Here is a 20,718-nt window from a genome sequence, read left to right as displayed (position 1 = left end):
AAATCAATTATAACGCCAGACTATCGATGTAAATGTCTGTTGAGAGAATAATGTTAGAAATCAAACTATTCTTGCATAACTATAACTAGCTTCTCAGCAGCGGCGGAATTTTACTTTGCTCCGGTTAGTAACGTTAGTACTGCGCCGAAAAGTAAACACAGAACAGAAGCGCACTACAGTCGGGACGTCTAGCTAGCTAGTAGTAACCTTGAACAACGATATTGAAACATTCGATTGTAAATTAAGGAATTGGCAACATGGTGATTCGGTGTGCATTTCGAAATTGTAAAAATAAACCAAATAGATGGTCACCAAAAAGTTTCTTCGGCATTTGTATACATTTTCTGCACTGGCACCACCAGTCTCCTGATGTTCTGTCCCGGTTCTCTACGGCATTTCCAGCTGCTGTTGTCTCTAGACATTCTTTCTCTTTCTGCCCTTTTAGCATCCATCTCGATTAGTTCTTCGTCTGTGTATTCCGGCTCATACATTACTGTTCGTTGAATAACACACATTCTTCGTCTTCATCGTCTCCAAAGTCCGAAACATTGGCATGGCTTTCAAACGTGGCCATAGTCCTATGTCTTGTTGATTTCTCTGTGAAATATACTCTGCTTCTGTAGTGATGAGTGTCAGCGGCAGGTAAATACACTTGCGTGATTGTCATGTGGACCGGCTCTCTCGGTTGCCTAGGTAACTTAATATCACTCCGCCGCTGCTGTAGACTGTGCTAATAAATACAGGGAACAAAGTATAACTATTGCAATGCAATGAAAGGGTAGTTTGATTTCTAACATTATTCTCTCAACAGACATTTACATCGATAGTCTGGCGTTATAATTGATTTGCTTTTGGTGTACTGTGGAGTGGGTAAAACTGTTTTTAATGGCAGGCTAGCGGATACCATTGACTCGCGCTAGCCTAGCACCGGCGAACTATGCAACTGGAAGGACTGGATGAAAAATGTTGAAAACTGTCTCCACTGATAAATAACACCCAGGCTAATTTGGAAATGAGGTCCGATGTCCTAAATCCTGAACCACCCCTTTAAGGCTTTAGCAAACAATATAGCTATATGTCAAACTAGCATCTCTGTTGTAGCATGTATGCTACAAACTGCTAAATGTTTGGCGAGAAAATTATATTTGTTCATAATTTGACATACTAAGCCATTATATACTTAATAAAAATACTTGAGTAAATTGGCAACTAGAAAATAATTAGATATTATAAATCGTAGGTAAATTAGCATAAACAGTATAAACTTACATCTGGTACAAATGTGGGTATTTCTGCTCCAAGTTCTCGATCATTCCTGTCATTTTTTCATAAATGAACACCAAATATAAACAGGTAAAGGAGTCAACAAGAGGGGGGGGGGGGGGGGGGGGGGGGGTGTTTATATTGTACGTTCAGAGATTATTGTAATGCTCCACCGCTGACCGTGTGTTTTCATGATGTTTTGTCGCCATCTTCCGGTCATGTGAGATTACACTGCCCTTCATAAAGCTCCTGAAACTCATTAAAATGCTTGATATATGATCTGTCAGACTTCTGTGATATCCTCCTGAGACCCAGAAAAAAAGCTCTTTTGGATTTAGTATTTTTACATGTCATTTCATTGTTTAGAGCATAAAAACATTTTTATTTTAACATTTTTAAACAAGATATTTTATTCATATGCTATGTCTTCTAGTGACACCAGGACTCAGTTGTTTAAAAAAAAAAGAAAAAAATATGAATAGGATTTTTTATGTTTATTTTTTTATATATATAATTTGTGTTTATTTTATTTTGGGAGTTTTTATGTTTCTGGATTTTTTAAACAAACTTTGAATAAAGATGATTCTCAACTATGTAATAAAAGATATAATAGAATGAAATGATACACCATTTTACTTCATACGATATTTGGGTAAAATGGCCATAAATGTGTAGTCCCATTAAATTCAACATATCTATACACTATTTAATTTGCATATTAATGTGTTCTTGGGGAAACATGTAATGTAAAAAAAAGTGTAATAATGGGAGTAATAATTGGCAATATTTTCATAATAATATCTAATATGTTATAGGAATATTGATCTATAATTTCACTTGTGTGATGAACATGCTGTGAGTCCTGGAGTCTGTACGGTGGACATGTATGAATCAATGTCCTGTTCTGTGACAGAAAGTCATATTTTGATGAGAAAGCCCATAACATTTCCCCAAGATGTTCAAAAACGAGCTTCAAAAAGGAGTGTAAAAATAAATATACAAGTTTAAGTTTAGTGTTACACAATGTCAATTTTCAAAACAGTTTTCAGTTTTCGAATTACACCTAATTTATGATTATTAATGTGATGGGGAAAAGGCAATAAATAAGGCAAAAAAAAGTTCTGTAGTTAACAGACTCCAATTCCTCAAATAAACCATAAACTTTTTTTGGTTTCAGATCAAATGACAATGTATTACAGCTGATAAAAAACATTTGCTGTCATTATCCTTATAATACATCATGTATATCATACATTTAGTATGCATTATTTGTAGGGGTGTAACAATATATTGTCTCAATTATCGTACCAGTCACCTTGCCATAACAATCTGGCCCTTGTTTCTGTTTGAATTAAGATTATTTTTCTTACCCCATGGACAGATAATTTTGCTTATTTTAAGCAAAAACTCACTTAATTTGATTTATTTCCCCAGAAAACAAGACATAATATCTTATCTAATTTTACTTATCTAGTAAATGCATCTTAATTTAAGAATTTAATTTTAATTTTTGATATTTGGACTGGAAACCAGACAAAAATACTAAGTAAGAAAAGCATTTTTTGCAGTGATCATAAACTCCTCCCTCTTACAACACTTACCAAGAAGAGACTGACTTGTTATTTCTCCTTTCTGTCACACCGACTTTGTCTCAACAAAAGCAATAAAGAATAAGCAATCAATGGAGAGCAAAGAGAAAAACTTTACAGAAGGACTTTTGTGATGTTCATTTCTGAACAGACAGCAGATCTTTGATTCTCATCTTGATTCATTTTTGAAAACCGTCGTTCAGAAAGTGAAAGTAGAGTTTAGTTTGCGAGACTCAAACGGTGAAAATGGCTTCAGCAGCTGAAGATGATTATATTTGTCCTGTTTGCTATGAAATCTTCAATGTTCCTGTTCTTCTGTCCTGTAGTCACAGTATTTGTAAAGAGTGTCTACAACAGTTCTGGAAAACTAAGAAAACTCAGGAGTGTCCTGTCTGCAGGAGAAGATCCTCAAGAGAAGATCCTCCAGTTAATCTCACATTAAAAAACTTGTGTGAGTCGTTCCTGAAGGAGAGAAATGAGAAACGTTCATCAGGATCTGAGGAGATCTGCAGTTTACACAGTGAGAAACTCAAACTCTTCTGTCTGGAGGACAAACAGCCGGTGTGTTTAGTGTGCAGAGACTCAGAGAAACACACCAATCACACATTCAGACCCATCAGTGAAGTGCTTTCATCTTACAAGGTAAGACAAATGTTTCTTGTTTCACATGTAAAGAACAATAATTAGTCATAAACATAGATATCATCACATTCATGCATTACTATTTCAATGTCATTTTACTCAACTTTATATGACATTTACTGTGCTGTAAAAGTATTTGCCCATCCTGATTTCTTATGTTTTTGTGTCTCACACTAAATAGTGGAGCCTTTTTCATAGATATCATTATTTAGCAAAAACACACACACAAAAAAACCACACAATTGAGTGGACAACTTTAGTTTTATCCAGTTCCTATGATGTTGTTCTTGGCCCTTTGGTGACTTTGAGCCACTTCTGGGAAGGTTTGCTACTGTGCCGAGTTTTCTCCATTTGGATATAATGGCTCTCGCTGTGGTTTTTTGAGTCCAAGAGCCTTTGAAATAGCTTTGTAATCCATCACAGACGGATGCATTTCAATCACCGTCTTCATCGTTATTCCTGGAGTTTCTTTCACCTTTGTCAATAGTGTGTTACTGTTTAAGACCTTTTAACCAACTTCATGCTGAAAAAGTCCTATTTAAGTGTTTATTTGATTGAACAGGGCTGCAGTGATCAGGACTGGCTGTGTTTAGTCCAGCTGAACAACATTATAAATACAGTTTCAGAGATTTGAGGAATTAGTAACTATGGGGCCAAATACATTATCACGCAGGCACAGTTAGTATTGGATAACTTTTCTGCTTCAGTAAATAATAGTGATGGTGAAATTAAGCTTTGTGAAGCACTGGGGCTTTCCCCCTCGACTGTATCCTAAAATGGTTCATTACTCGAAGCTTTTCAACACGTTGCACACTAACGACATCTTGTGGTCAAAAGGTGGAAAAGCTGCTTTTCTGTCCCAGAAGACCTTTTTTTCATTTTTTTTTTTTGGGTAATTTAATACATTTAAAGAAACTTGTTCAACAGTGTGAGGGCTAAGTCTATTTCTTTTTTATGACACTCAAAACCTGCTCAAGGGGTTCACGCTTGTAAGCTTGCGCTAAATCGGCCCAAAGTCCGGCGTCCGACCAGCGCGGAAGGTCTTAACGTGTTACTGTCCTTTTCTCGAGGCAAAGTATTTTGTGATTAAATGCAATATATTAATCATATATTTACTCGTTTATTTCATCTGACTCCATAAATGAAAAGGTTTTAATGATATCTGTGGATCATTAATCATGAGTGAATGTTTCACTATTCCGTTTAACTCTTCAATGAAAATAATATCAAAGTCAGTTAGAATAATCAAATGTAACAATTTATTATGTCAGGTAAATGTATCATGCCAATTTCATAATCAATTCAAAGATAATCGATACAAAACATCAAATGCTCTGGAATAGAGAGAAGATGCAAACCCAACTTTAAGAAATACGTGAGGCTAAGAGATCTCTCTCTCTCAGCCTCACGGGCCAATCTGAAGTACAGAAAAGGCCCCGAACTCCCTGCTGAATTTCATTAAATAGCCAGACCTCTTTCACATGGAAACATGTGCTAACAAAAGAAATTTGCATTCAGAGGTAGCACCTCTAGGTGTAAGGAGACCATTTGTCTAGAGGCCTACCCCTCATTGTGTGCTAATTATCCATAAACTCTTAAAAACCTTATTACCTTTTGTTTCACTTATTTGGAAATAGGACATTTGTACCAGTCGCACTGTGACATTTTAAATGATTCCAAACATGAAAATACTCTGTGATAATCATTCACATTAAACTATACATTTTCTTGGGTGATCTTCAGGTGATCATCTGAGCATGAGACAGAGGGGGGTGAGGGAAGAGGGAAAGAGATGTAGATTCGGATGACTCGGAGGTGAGACTTTCGTCTTGATGGTGCATGAGGGCCAGTTGAAATGGTAATCTCCAGAGAGGTCCTTTTGTCCTCTCAGGGTCTGGTCACCCCCCGAAACAGACTGTCTGGAATTTCCTAATTTATCAATTCTTACACGCTATTTTCGAATCTGAATATGAAGCAGTCACGTGACTGTGTGTGGAAACGAAGCTTCGGACGTCACAGATCACGTGGTTATGGCAATACTATATAATAAATACTTTTGCACAGAATTGTATGATCATATCACTGTATTTTCTTCTCTTCACTGTAATCTGGTGTTTAATGTATTTTTGTTCAATTCTAGGAGGAGCTCAATACAGCACTGAAGTCCTTACAACAGAAACTTCAACACAATGAAGAGAAGAAAGGAGAGTTTGAGAAAACAGCTCAACACATCAATGTGAGGAAACAGAATCAAGAGTCATTTTCATTACAGCTGGAGGATCACTTTATACCGTTATAAATTGATATATTTAATATAATGGATTCCAGTTGATTATTTCTGTAAATGACGAGCAGCTTCTGCTTCTGGATCTGTTATATGTCGGGTATCCGAGATTTGTGTTGATTGAGATGATTGAAGTGAATGTGATTTGATTTCAGTCTCAAGCTGAGCACACAGAGCGTCAGATTAAAGAAGAGTTTGAGAAGCTTCATCAGTTTCTCAGAGACGAAGAAGAAGCTACAATCACTGCACTGAGAGAGGAAGAGGAGCAGAAGAAGCAGAGGATGAAGGAGAAGCTGAAAGAGATGAACACACACATCTCAGCTCTTTCACACACAATCAGAGACATGGAGGAGATGATGAAAGACAATGACGTCTCGTTTCTAAAGGTGACAAATCAATCTGGCTTCATTCTCTGTGCATAAAACAACTTGTATAGAGAGACTCATTGACACTGAGAGTGTTTGATAAGATATTAAAATGTTTTCAAACTCTATATTTTCCAGAACTTTAAGGCCTCGATGGAAAGGTGAGTGAGCTGCTCGTATCTCTTCTCTCAGTGGATCTGAACTCAAAGTCACTGCAGTTCTGACTCCTGAATGTTCCTCAGAGTCCAGATCTCACAGCCGGATCCACGGATGAGTTCTGGAGCTTTGATTCATGTGTCGCGTTATCTGGGTAACCTGCCGTTCAGAGTCTGGAAGAAGATGCTGGAAACTGTCCAACACAGTGAGTCTCAGCAGATTTGACACCAGTGCAGAAGATAGTTCACATATAAACACACACAATATCAACATTTGATAGAAATATATTTAATAATCACTTGAATTACCAAGTGAATCTGAACTGTATTTCAGAAAATCATCAGATCATACAGTGAACTCATAATGAAAAGTCTATTCCTCATGGTTTATGTTTATGTATTAGGATACAATAGTGTTTATTGAATACTGATATTAAACCTGAAGCCTCAATCCATTCTGACAGTAACTGAGAGACCATTGTTATGATAGCATGATTTATGATCTCTTTCAACAAAAGAAAAATGTTCTACATTTACATTTCTAATACATCATATTTCATCCTGTAATCTGATGTTATTCTCTTTGCAGCTCCGTTGACTCTGGATCCAAACACAACACATCCTCATCTCACACTCTCTGCTGATCTGACCAGTGTGTCGTTCAGTGATGGAGATAAAACACTTCCTGGTAATCCAGAGAGGTTTGACAGGAGTGCATGTGTCCTGGGATCTGAGGGCTTTAACTCAGGAACACACTGCTGGGATGTGGAGGTTGGAGACAATACAGACTGGGTTCTTGGAATAACAACAGCATCAAACCAAAGGAAGGGAGAGGATTTCTCTAAGTCTAATGTCTGGTGTGTAGGGTCCATAGACAGCGAATACATCTCACAATCCCCAGAGCAACCCGAGACTGTCTTTACTGTTAAACAGAAGCTTCAGCGTGTGAGAGTTCAGCTGGACTATGACAGAGGAACAGTGTCATTCTCTGATCCTGTAACTAAAGACTGTCTGCGCAGATTCAGGACATCCTTCACAGAGACTGTCTTTCCATTCTTATATAATAACTGCACAACTTCTCCTCTGAGGATCTTACCAGTTAAACTGTTTATTACAGCAGAAAATCACAGTTAAATCTGATTCTGCTTCTAGATTAATACAGTTTTGCAAATTATGCTTCAATAATAACTCTGTAATCAAAGGGTCTCATTGATCAATCTTCGCTGACCACTTCAATGTAAAGTTATAACCAAATTAACCCTTGTGTTTCCTTAAGGACATGTTTGTCTCTTTCAGTTAAAAAAAAAAAAAAATCCTGTGTTAATGCCAACTACATCAATTTTAGTTTTCTTCTTTCCTTTCCACATTGTACACAAAATATTTACACTCAGGACCTTAAGGACAAAACTTCCCCAATTTCTTTTTATCCCAGGGCCATTTAACTATAAAATGATGCAGTCTTTGTTAACAGACTTTTGTTCTGTTGGCCTTTTCTTTTAAATAAATATATATATTGAATATACAAGGTTTTTCCTGCATAGAGAATTATGAGGCGGCCGCCTCTGTTAAATTTCGTGCCGCCTCCGGCTCTCGACAAAACTCGGACAGACAGTCATGGTCAGATACACTTTTCCCAGCGTGACGGATCTGTTGAAAACAAATCAAGGAAAACATCAGGGCTCGACAATAACGCTTGTCCGGGACCATAGACTGTGTCCGGGACACGTGTGTTTTTTTATCTTTTTTTGAAGGGAAAAGTGAGAGAGAATTGTAGCCAATCCGGACAAATGCCCTGATTAAAACAATAAGAAACAATTAAGTTAATTGTTATTCTTAAGATTAATTAAATTAAATTCTTAAGAAATTAAGAAACAATATATAACCTAGGCTACACACGACCAGAGAGCTGTTTTCCTGAATGCCATCAAGATTGAAACCGAGACTGATTTCATAACAGTTCAATAAACAAATAGTTAAAATTAAGTCACTTACATTTAGACGCAATGACTGTTTTTGTTCTGTTTCAGCAGCGAACATACTTCCAAAGATCACAGCAGAACCATCGCGCATCTCACAGCAACACTAGTCTTGTTGCAGCAGCATTACTGAATGATTCAGCGCTTTGAACGAATCGGTTGAGTCAAAGATTCAATTAACTATTCATAAACTGCTTCATTCTGAATAAATCAGCCGATTGAACGAATCGTTTGAATGAATGACTCAATGACTCGCTCATTAAGACGGTCGCCTGCCGCCTCCTACTGGCGGTTTAGTTTCATAAAGTATCATTCTTTTCAACATTCCTTATTTGTATATTCAAAAATATTTAAAATAATCTCATTTAATACAGTTATAATTTTTCAATGTAAATTTAATTTGATTGGTAACAGCCTAGTGTCTTATTATTTTAATTGAATATATTGATCAAATTTAAGACTTTGAAATGAAAGATGGAGCATACATTTAGGGAAAAAAATGCCTTTTATAAAGGTACAAAAAATGATTCTGAGTGTTTTCAAACAGTGATGTAATGAAACACTGACAATTTAAGTTTGAAGGGAGTAAAGTCTCTGTTTAGGCTATTAAGGAAATGTAATTTTGCCCAAAGAAGAACTTTTATTTTAAATAAATGTTCTTTTTTAAATCAGCCTATACTTCAGTGTGATATGTTACCATATTATCATGCTTAACACTGAGAATTTGAAGATGCAGATATCTAAATCAAAGAATATGGGTGGTTTGCGGGTGGATTATTTATTTTTAACAGTGGATTCGGTTGACTCAAAGTGCACCAGATTAATGAATTTATCTTTAAAATGTACAAAATTTTCTAGGGGTACCAAGCTCCACCCACAAAAATGATGTGGGAAACACATTAGGCTATATGATGATCTATGAAAAATACTAATTTAATTACCTTATTATTAAAATACATTATTAGGATTTTACCACCTCCGCCTCATTTTGAGCCAGGAAAAACCCTGATATATATATTGAATATATATATATATATATATATATATATATATATATATATATATATATATATATATATATATATTTTTTTTTTTTTTTTTTTTTTTTTTTACAAGATGGTGCCGTTTTCTCAGGTTTGGCCTATTGTCACGATTTGGTCTTGTCTTGGTCACATTTCATGTCTGTCATGTGATCCTGCCGTGTGTTCCCTTGTCTGATGTGTCATGATGATATTTGTTCATTGTTCACAGGTGTCCCTTGTTGGGTCATTAGTCTTGTGTATTTAAGCCCTCATGTTTGCCCTGTGACTTTGTTTAGTATGGTTTTGGGTAACTGCTGTTTGTTCTTGTTTCGAGTTTTCATGCCTTTTTTATGTTTGATCACGTTGGTATTAAAGTTGCACTTGGGTTCTCTACATCTTGCCTCAATACATTACACCTATAAAGCGAATACTCACTTTTTTTCTGTTTTCTGCTTCTGCATATTAGAGTCAGTTGGATAAAGGCTACTAAAATTTGTATCTGTGCATGTAATAGTTGATAAAGAAAAAATATTGTATTGTAAATCTCAAATCCCAAAGTAATTATTAATATTATAAATTCAATACTTAAGTAACCATTAAACAAGTCATACAATAATGAAAGTATGTTTAAATTCATGTTTACAATATGTAAGTAAGGGATAATGTAGAGCGAGGCGGTTGTTATAGTGAATACAACCCCGACAGGCTGATCGGCTGTGCCTTTGGTACACTTCACCGCCTTCTTTCAGGGAGAGGACAAAATCGTTGAGGTTGGCGAAAACCACGGGTAAGTCAACTTTATGGGGTGACGTCACAGGCGACATGTAGTCTTTTTTCGTTATGTCTTTTCCACAACTGCTAGCTGAAGAATCATACCATATACTGTCAAACTCGTAACATGAAAAGTTATATAAAAAATTCACAGACAACATATGTTCACATTCATGGCACAATTCAAACGGGACCAGAAAATAATTATTTTCTCCCATTCACTTGCATTGACGGTTTTTCAACTTTGAGGTCCAGCGGGGTTTTACGGAAGGGGCGGGACTTACCAGCTCTATACTTAGCAGCGTCTGTTATCAAGAAATAACAGACCGCATTGTACATTAGAATTCAACCAAGCCATGTAATAAATAGTATTAAGTATATATATATATATATATATATATATATATATATATATATATATACTGTATATATATATATATATATATATATATATATATATATATATACTGTATATATATATATATATATATATATATATATATACTTAATACTATTTATATATATATATATATATATAAATAAAATAATAAAAAAATTACAATTTTCAAACATTTTAAAACTGTTTTAAATAACGGTTTGAAAGTATGTAGTTTGTCTTGTTACTCTGTCAATCAGGGACGGATTTTGACTTGTAAAGGCCCTGGGGCCAGTTATCTCCAAAGGCCCCCCTGCCCCCCCTCAGTGCGATAATAAAATCGTTTTTTGATAAATATAATGCACAATGTTGTTTGTGAAGACAGGGCTGCCAAATCTCACGCATCGTGTTGACACTGTTCTCCGTTTTTTCAAGCAAAGAGGCCACTGACACCAATAGACAAGACAAGGCAGGTTACTTTTGATCAGACGCGGCGTCAGTCGATTTAGCCGGGGCTTCAGCCCTGAATGTTTTGAGTGTGGCCCCGAATGTATTTTGAAAATTTGACTGACAAATATGAAACCGGACAATAGCCTATGTAAACCCTCGAAATCATAAGTTGCCTTATTTCATTGTGCTTTGGCTTTGCTGCTGTCTCTGACTGGTGATTGTTGAAATCTCTCACACAGAGACACACCACGTGAGTGATTTCAGCCTATCCTAGAATATCTCCAGGTTCCCTTTCGAGAGGTCTCTTGTATTGCGTAAGGCTAGCTTATGCTATGGGAAAACCTCCTTTTCTCGAGAATACTGAAACGCATTGCAGCTGCACTGCGAGCACAACTGAGCATGAGAGCGGTCATTGGCTGTGCTGCGGCAACTGCACAAACCTATGGTGAGGCGGCTCTGACGCGAGAACCAATCGGGGCGCTTGGCGCCCTGGCGCGTCATAGCCCGCCAGTATGGGTGTGGTCAGAGGCTATATATTGGCGAGACTCGCCTAGGTACTTCAGATTTTACTCCTTCAGCGACTTCTCCACTTCGCTGACCTCCAGAATACGGAAGCATTCGCCGCCGTCGAAACGCCACGCAGCGGGACAGAGCTTCTGAGGATGCCGGCTTCTTCGCCACCTTCAGCAAGCCGTGTAGCTGTGCCATCCGGCGCGCATATCCTTTTGCTTTTTGTGTGTTTGCCGCTGCGTCCACACTCTAAAAAAATATATTTCCGAAGGCGTTGTTCCAAATGCCACATACTACCTGCGCCTCGTTTAGAGGCCCACTCGTCGGTGGAGACCGCCACATTCTGTGCGCTTCCTGCCTGGGCCGTGACCACTCGCCCACTCGCGAAGGACGGCTGCCTGGAATGTGATGATATGGATCTTTCCACTCTGCGGGCGTGGCTCGCCAGCTTCACCGACGAGGACCCACTCAACGGATTGGTATCGGTCTGGTGTGAGACTGGGTGTGATTTCAAGGAGAAAAACAATCTCGACAGATGCCTCCAGCTTAGGCTGGAGGGGCCCTTTACGAGGGCAGGCCCGTTTCTGGTCTATGGTCAGACCCAGAGAAGCGCCTACATATAAACTGTCTAGAGATGAGGGCGGTATCCTTGGCTTTGAGAGCCTTTCTCCCATACTTAAAAGACCACCACGTCCTGGTCCGGACGGACAACAGGGCAGTGGTGTCATACATAAATCACCAGGGTGGTATCAAGTCACACAACCTGCACTACATGGCCGAGAATTTCATTCTTTGGTCCCATCACAACCTGCGCTCGCTAAGGGCGACGCATGTACCAGGCGTTCTGAACCAGGGTGCGGATATGTTATCCAGGCGCAACGTTCTCCTAGGAGAATGGTCTCTTCACCCACAATGGTCTCTTCACTCTTTTGGGATGCCTTCGGCAGGGCGGAGGTCGATCTCTTGGCCTCAGAAGACAACGCTCACTGCCTAATATTTTTTACAAAGAACAGAGACGCGCTCACCCACGATTAGCCGAGCCGCCCTGTCTACGCATTCTCCCCTGTCACGATGCTACCACAGGTCATCAAGAGAATCAGGGAATGCAGGTGTGCAGTGCTGTATAGCCCCCCTCTGGAAAACCCAGTGTTGGTGCCCAGAGCTCTTACAAATGCTGGAAACAGCCCCTTGGCCAATTCCCCTGAGGAGAGACCTCCTCACGCAGGCGAGGGGAATGATTTCACACCCCGGTCCAGATTTATGGGCCCTCCATGCATGGCCCCTCAACGGGTACCTGGGCATCTCCCGGATAAGGTGCTGAAGACCATTTCAGAAGCAAGAGTGCCCTCAACGAGGCGCCTGTATGCTCATAAATGGGCGGTGTTTGCTGGCTGGTGTGCTGAACAAAACGTAGACCCTCAGACATGTGAAGTACCAAGTGTGCTCACATTTTTGCAAGAGCTGCTGGATGCGGGTCGCACCCCCTCCATGCTCAAAGTCTATGTGGCGGCCATAACAGTGTTTCACGCTCCTATAGCAGACAAACCGCTAGGAAGAAACAAACTCATTGTGTGTTTTCTCAGGGGCGCTAGAAGGCTAAACACTCCGCGCCCCCCGTCCGTGCCTATCTGGGATCTCTCTAAGGTTCTGGAGGCCATGAAGAGTTCCCCCTTCGAGCTGCTTCAGTCAGTGGACCTGAAGGCGCTCTCGCTCAAGACTGCTTTTCTGCTGGCACTCGCTTCAGTCAAGCGGGTAGGTGACCTACAAGCGCTATCCATAAGTGCTTCCTGCCTAGAATTCGGGCCAAACGACTCCAAGGTCATTCTTAAACCGAGGCACGGTTATGTCCCTAAAGTGCTCTCCACTCCCTAGCTGCTCTCTCCTCGCCAGATGATGAGAGTGACGCACCCTGTAAGGGCGCCCTGCAGTCAGAGCAGCTCTTTATATGCTTTGGTGGTCGCACTAAAGGTTTGGCTGCTACAAAGCAAAGACTGTCATGCTGGATAGTAGATGCTATCGCGTTAGCTTACAAATCCAAGGGCCTTCCTTGCCCCTTGGGCATCAGAGCTCACTCCACAAGAGGCATGGCCTCTTCGTGGGCCTGGTCCAGTGGAATACCCATTGAGGACATTTGTGCCGCGACTGGCTGGGCCTCGCCGTCCACATTTGTAAAGTTTTATAACTTGGAGGTACCCGCCTTACAGGCCAAGGTTCTCTCAGTATAAAAAGTGTTAAGCACCCCCACGATATCTTAGGGTTCATACACACCTGGCGCCGCTTTAGCTGGCCACTATGTATCCCTTGTACCATGAACTAAGGTTCCTAGTTATCCAATATTGAAGCCCGTTCTTCACCGGCTTATATTAGGATTATGCTTCTCTGTGATTCATACATATGCTTGGTCACGGTAAAGCGAAGTCAGCACGCACAGCGTTTTGCAAGGGGTTCCCATAGCGTAAGCTAGCCTTACGCAATACGAGAGACCTCTCGAAAGGGAACTACTTGGTTACTAACGTAACCTCAGTTCCCTGAGAAGAGGGAATGAGTATTGCATAGCCTGCCGTGCTACTGTGCTTGGATCAGAGGTCGCTTCAGTTGTTTAAACCTGAAGTACCTAGGCAAGTCTCGCCAATATATAGCCTCTGACCACGTCCATACTGGCGGGCTATGACGCGCCAAGCGATCTGATTGGTTCTCGCGTCAGAGCCGCCTCGCCACAGGTTCGTGCAGTGGCCGCAGCACAGCCAATTACCGCTCGCGCGTTCAGTTGTGCTCACAGTGCAGCTGCAATGCGTTTTAAAGGTGTAACTTCAGTATTCTCGAGAAAAGGAGGTTTTCCCATAGTGTAAGCTAGCCTTACGCAATACTCGTTCCCTCATCTCAGGGAACTGAGGTTACGTTAGTAACCAAGTAAATTTGCGCATAACAGCAAACAATCTCACAGCAATTAAAAAAATACAAAAATAACGTAGTCAGCACCGGCGCACAGTCCTCTGTCAGATGAGATGTTTTAAGGCTATATGCAGGGGCGTTTCTAGGTTTTAAAAACATCAGGGGCTGAGCCCGAAACGTCAGGGGCTGGGGTTATAAGATAACATGATTAATTCAGCCCTGGCACTGTAGCCACACCAGCCCACGAAGTTGGTTTCAGCAACATTTTTTATTTCTTGAGTTAATCAATGTTTTTGGCACAAATCAAAGAAGAAAACCAACTTTTTCTAACTTTTAAAAAGAAAAAAGTTGTTGAATCCAATCTTTAATGCTAATATATAAATTACTCATTTGCCTCTGGACACAAAAATATTGCACTGGTGTTTGAATGAAATGTAACATCTATGCAAAATAATCCTTGAAAGATTTCTCATTTAAGGCCATTCCTGTTTGGAATATGTGATTTTGTATTGTCAACAATAAGTAGAAACATTCTGCATTTCCATTTTGTACTGTGGATCATTCATTACAACATTTATCCTCATTCTCATGGTTACGAATCTGTCATCTGCTTGACAAATAATTTATGCTACTGCCCACTGACATGCTTTTAAAGCTATTTTTTTGGCCATCAAACACCTTAAAATGCACATATGGAGGTCCAAGAAATCCAAATTTTAGAGCTCCCCAATACCTCACATTTCAATGCGCGTGTTTGTGTGGTAATGTGGGCTGGTGTGGCTACAGTGCCAGGGCTGCTGCCCCCTGCATATAGGCCTACAATATTATTCTCTGTATCGAATCATGTTATCTTATAACCCCAGACCCTGACGTTTCGGGCTCAGCCCCTGACGTTTTTAAAACCTAGAAACGCCCCTGCTTTTGATATGAAACATAGTTTCAGCTTTCAAATTATGTCAATTTTATTACGAAATTTAAACAATAAATACCGTTTTGGCACTCTTTAATATGACGTGACAGATCACTGTAGCACCTCGGTTCAAGCGGCACGTGAACTGATCTAAAGCTCTTCTTTAGTTAGTAAATAAATTCGAATGAACTACAACTTGCTGAAATGTATCATGTCTCATGCAATCACTCAATCAGTGCTTCAACCACGGAAATAGGTCAATAAAACAACTGGAGAATAATATGTCACGTAATGTAACGTTTACCTCAGAAAAGCCATGACCACAGCATATAGCTAGAAAAATTAACTTGGCCTATAGAAAGGAGTATTTTTGCTAAATATATGCACTATATTACATATCATAATTTTACTCATATCATTAAAAATATTAAAACGTTAATTTCAACCTTTAATAATAATATCAACTCCCTGTATGTTTACAGCATTAATGAGAGATTTTTCCTTGAGAAAAATTAACATGTAGCTATATACGGTACCTGATGTTTATCCAAATTAATTGATGTAAACGTTGTTACATGTTGTTACTAAACTTAATGAAATACTGTTTGGTCAGCAAATGGTTTGAGAATAACAATAGCCTACACTTGTGATGCAAGTTTGATTTATATTCATAGGCTGCCTGCTGAACATGGGTTTGAGCTCTTATATTTCTGAACTCTCAAAGTTCAGATTAATGCATTAAAATGTAGAAAATGTCTTGCCCCCAAATCTAGAAGAACTGAGGTCCACCCCTCATAGTCTCACAAAATCCTGTGGATTGTTTTGACATCACTAGTCTAGTTGTGATAGGCATTACAATCTGATTGGACCAGTCGTTTCGAGTGCTGTGGCTACTAAAATTTGGTTTGACCAGTAAAAAAAGCTGTAATTTCCAATATACACTTAATTTTTTATTTGAAGGTGCATCTTTTATAGTCGTTCAAACAACTGTAGAGTGAAGGGTATACGCTTTTACTTTTTACAGTTAAATAATAGCTCTCTCTAGGCCCATTTTGTTGGATCATTTATAATTAGGCAACAAAAAAATATGCAAATGAGGCAAATAAAAAATTAGGCAATGTCTCACTTCAATTTAGGGAAAATGGCCAGTTATGCTGTAATAATAAATAGTTATTTGTCCAATACCTTTCACACACAAAAATAAGCTCAAAGAGTGGTTCTAATAAATATAATTTTAAACAGGATGGGACAACAGTTCTGTAAGACGTTTTGGGGCTGTAACTCAGAAGCGAAGACCAGGAGATTTGGTTGTATCTTCAGCAGGATTCTTTATTGAGAACACGAGCTGTCGTAGCTGCAGTCATCAAGTCTTACTAAGGCAGTGTACATTGTAGTTTATATACATTAAGAGGGCAGTGCTTTAGAAATGGAGACAAAGCACCTGGGTGACGACCTTACACAAAGCATGCAAATGAAGTATACATGTTTAGGAACCCATCCTAGAGTTTAGAGTGTTACCGATCCTAATCCAATCAGCATAACTATTCAAAGACTGGGACAGGGGCTCCAAGATCTATTAAAGACAGAGGGTGAGAGTCTCAGTAATCTGACTCATTTAACTTATAATAGAGAGAACAGGACTGGCAGAAATCTCTTGCTGGAAACTTTGATTAACAGCTGATATCATCATCATAACCTTAAATGCTAAATTCAATGTGCACTACCTTAGTTTTTCATGTTATGTTATGTTATGTTATGTAAGGACATAAGATCAGCAGATCTTATACAGATTCTAAAATTTGTAACTCCACAGGGCCTTCATATTCACATAGGGCCCAACAGTAAGTTCCAGGGAGCCCTCATATTCCAAGAGCCTTGTTTAAGAGGCCTTGTGTAGGCTATGGGACACATATATTACAGCATTAATAAACATTTGTTTTCATTGTTAATGGGTTTTCTGAGCCAAACTGGATTGCGTGGTCTTAAACCCCAGGCCCCCCCGGGCTTCTGGTAGGCGAGGGCCCCTGGGCACTGGCCCCATAGGCCCGGTCAGTAATCCATCCCTGCTGTCAATCATTATACATGAATATATAAACAGCTGCTGCCTCAGTACATTCATATGTTTCAGAGCTCGAGTTATAGGATAATATACATATGAACATACAGTGGGGAGAACAAGTATTTGATGCACTGCCGATTTTGCAGGTTTTCCCACTAACAAAGCATGTAGAAACCTGTCATTTTTATCATAGGTACACTTCAACTGAGTGACGGAATCTAAAACAAAAATCCAGAAAATCACATTGTATGTTTTTTAAGTAATTAATTAGCATTTTATTGCATGGCATAAGTATTTGATACATCAGAAAAGCAGAACTTAATATTTTGTACAGAAACCTTTGTTTGCAATTACAGAGATCATACGTTTCCTGTAGTTCTTGACCAGGTTTGCGCACACTGCAGCAGGGATTTTGGCCCACTCCTCCATACAGACCTTCTCCAGATCCTTCAGGTTTCGGGGCTGTCGCTGGGCAATACGGACTTTCAGCTCCCTCCAAATATTTTCTATTGGGTTCAGGACTGGAGACTGGCTAGGCCACTCCAGGACCTTGAGATGCTTCTTACAGAGCCACTCCTTAGTTGCCCTGGCTGTGTGTTTCGGGTCGTTGTCATGCTGGAAGACCCACCCACGACCCATCTTCAATGCTCTTACTGAGGGAAGGAGGTTGTTGGCCAAGATCTCGCGATACATGGCCCCATCCATCCTCCCCTCAATACGGTGCAGTCGTCCTGTCCCCTTTGCAGAAAAGCATCCCCAAAGAATGATGTTTCCACCTCCATGCTTCACGGTTGGGATGGTGTTCTTGGGGTTGTACTCATCCTTCTTCTTCCTCCAAACACGGCGAGTGGAGTTTAGACCAAAAAGCTCTATTTTTGTCTCATCAGACCACATGACCTTCTCCCATTCCTCCTCTGGATCATCCAGATGGTCATTGGCAAACTTCAGACGGGCCTGGATATGCGCTGGCTTGAGCAGGGGGACCTTGCGTGCGCTGCAGGGTTTTATTCCATGACGGCGTAGTGTGTTACTAATGGTTTTCTGTGAGACTGTGGCCCCAGCTCTCTTCAGGTCATTGGTCCTGCCGTGTAGTTCTGGGCTGATCCCTCACCTTCCTCATGATCATTGATGCCCCACGAGGTGAGATCTTGCATGGTGCCCCAGACCGAGGGAGATTGACCGTCATCTTGAACTTCTTCCATTTTCTAATAATTGCGCCAACAGTTGTTGCCTTCTCACCAAGCTGCTTGCCTATTGTCCTGTAGCCCATCCCAGCCTTGTGCAGGTCTACAATTTTATCCCTGATGTCCATACACAGCTCTCTGGTCTTGGCTATTGTGGAGAGGTTGGAGTCTGTTTGATTGAGTGTGTGGACAGGTGTCTTTTATACAGGTAACGAGTTCAAACAGGTGCAGTTAACACAGGTAATGAGTGGAGAACAGGAGGGCTTCTTAAAGAAAAACTAACAGGTCTGTGAGAGACGGAATTCTTACTGGTTGGTAGGTGATCAAATACTTATGTCATGCAATAAAATGCAAAATCGGCAGTGTATCAAATACTTGTTCTCCCCACTGTATATATATATACACAGGGTGATTATATTTAGTGGGGGAGGAACATGCACTGTAAGCCCCTTTAAGGCTTTAGCAAACAATATAGCTATATGTCAAACTAGCATCTCTGTTGTAGCATGTATGCTACAAACTGCTAAATGTTTGGCGAGAAAATTATATTTGTTCATAATTTGACATACTAAGCCATTATATACTTAATAAAAATACTTGAGTAAATTGGCAACTAGAAAATAATTAGATATTATAGATCGTAAGTAAATTAGCATAAACAGTATAAACTTACATCTGGTACAAATGTGGGTATTTCTGCTCCAAGTTCTCGATCATTCCTGTTATTTTTTCATAAATGAACACCAAATATAAACAGGTAAAGAAGTCAACAAGAGGGTGTGTGTGTGTGTGTGTGTGTGTGTGTGTGTGTGTGTGTGTGTTAAATATTGTACGTTCAGAGATTATTGTAATGCTCCACAGCTGACCGTGTGTTTTTTGGGAAGTCTCTAAACAGCTAGAGACCAAGGAAAACACACGGTCATGTGAGATTACACTGCCCTTCATAAAGCTCCTGAAACTCATTAAAATGCTTGATATATGTTCTATCAGACTTCTGCGATATCCTCCTGAGACCCAGAAAAAAAGCTCTTTTGGATTTAGTATTTTTACATGTCATTACATTGTTTAGAGCATAAAAACATTTTTATTTTAACATTTTTAAACAAGATATTTTATTCATATATCATGCTATGTCTTCTAGTGACACCAGGACTCAGTTGTTTAAAAAAAAAATGAAAAAAATATGAATAGGATATTTTATTTTGGGAGTTTTTATGTTTCTGGATTTTTTAAACAAACTTTGAATAAAGATGATTCTCAACTATGTAATAAAAGATATAATAGAATGAAATGATACACCATTTTACTTCATACAATATTTGGGTAAAATGGCCATAAATGTGTAGTCCCATTCAATTCAACATATCTATACACTATTTAATTTGCATATTAATGTGTTCTTGGGGAAACATGTAATGTAAAAAAAAGTGTAATAATGGGAGTAATAATTGGCAATATTTTCATAATAATATCTAATATGTTATAGGAATATTGATCTATAATTTCACTTGTGTGATGAACATGCTGTGAGTCCTGGAGTCTGTACGGTGGACATGTATGAATCAATGTCCTGTTCTGTGACAGAAAGTCATATTTTGATGAGAAAGCCCATAACATTTTCCCAAGATGTTCAAAAACGAGCTTCAAAAAGGAGTGTAAAAATAAATATACAAGTTTAAGTTTAGTGTTACACAATGTCAATTTTCAAAACAGTTTTCAGTTTTCGAATTACACCTAATTTATGATTATTAATGTGATAGGGGAAAAGGCAATAAATAAGGCAAAACTAAGTTCAGTAGTTAACAGACTCCAATTCCTCAAATAAACCATAAACTTTTTTTTTTTTTTTTTTTTACATTTCATAGCAAAATAATAAACAGATCAAATGACAATGTATTACAGCTGATAAAAAAACATTTGCTGTCATTATTATTATAATACATCATGTATATCATACATTTAGTATGCATTATTTGTAGGGGTGTAACGATATATTGTCTCAATTATCGTACCAGTCACCTTGCCATAACAATCTGGCCCTTGTTTCTGTTTGAATTAAGATTATTTTTCTTACCCCATGGACAGATAATTTTGCTTATTTTAAGCAAAAACTCACTTAATTTGATTTATTTCCCCAGAAAACAAGACATAATATCTTATCTAATTTTACTTATCTAGTAAATGCATCTTAATTTAAGAATTTTTTGATATTTGGACTGGAAACCAGACAAAAATACTAAGTAAGAAAAGCATTTTTTGCAGTGATCATA

General features: G+C 38.9%; 1 protein-coding gene across 1 annotated transcript; it reads left to right on the top strand.

Moving 5' to 3' along the window:
* Window positions 1–2,855: 2,855 nt before the first annotated feature.
* LOC311094407 (E3 ubiquitin-protein ligase TRIM35-like) lies at window positions 2,856–9,277 on the top strand. The gene is made up of 6 exons (XM_084132366.1): window positions 2,856–3,494; window positions 5,635–5,730; window positions 5,934–6,164; window positions 6,282–6,304; window positions 6,386–6,504; window positions 6,888–9,277. Exons 1-6 carry the CDS (start codon window positions 3,099–3,101, stop codon window positions 7,430–7,432), a joined length of 1,410 nt encoding a protein of 469 aa, XP_083988492.1. The 5' UTR covers window positions 2,856–3,098; the 3' UTR covers window positions 7,433–9,277.
* Window positions 9,278–20,718: the final 11,441 nt, after the last annotated feature.

The sequence above is a fragment of the Abramis brama genome (assembly GCF_963993115.1).
Source record: "Abramis brama genome assembly, chromosome: 13".
NCBI classification, from domain to species: domain Eukaryota; kingdom Metazoa; phylum Chordata; class Actinopteri; order Cypriniformes; family Leuciscidae; genus Abramis; species Abramis brama.
Note: the sequence above shows the minus strand (reverse complement) of the source record. Positions and strands in the feature narration are given on the sequence as shown.

Excerpts from the sequence above, each read along its gene's own strand:
- LOC311094407 (XM_084132366.1), top strand. The coding sequence starts at position 3,099 with ATGGCTTCAGCAGCTGAAGATGATTATATTTGTCCTGTTTGCTATGAA. Across the intron at positions 5,731-5,933 it reads AAACAGCTCAACACATCAAT|TCTCAAGCTGAGCACACAGA; the intron begins GTGAGGAAACAG and ends ATTTGATTTCAG. Across the intron at positions 6,505-6,887 it reads GCTGGAAACTGTCCAACACA|CTCCGTTGACTCTGGATCCA; the intron begins GTGAGTCTCAGC and ends TTCTCTTTGCAG.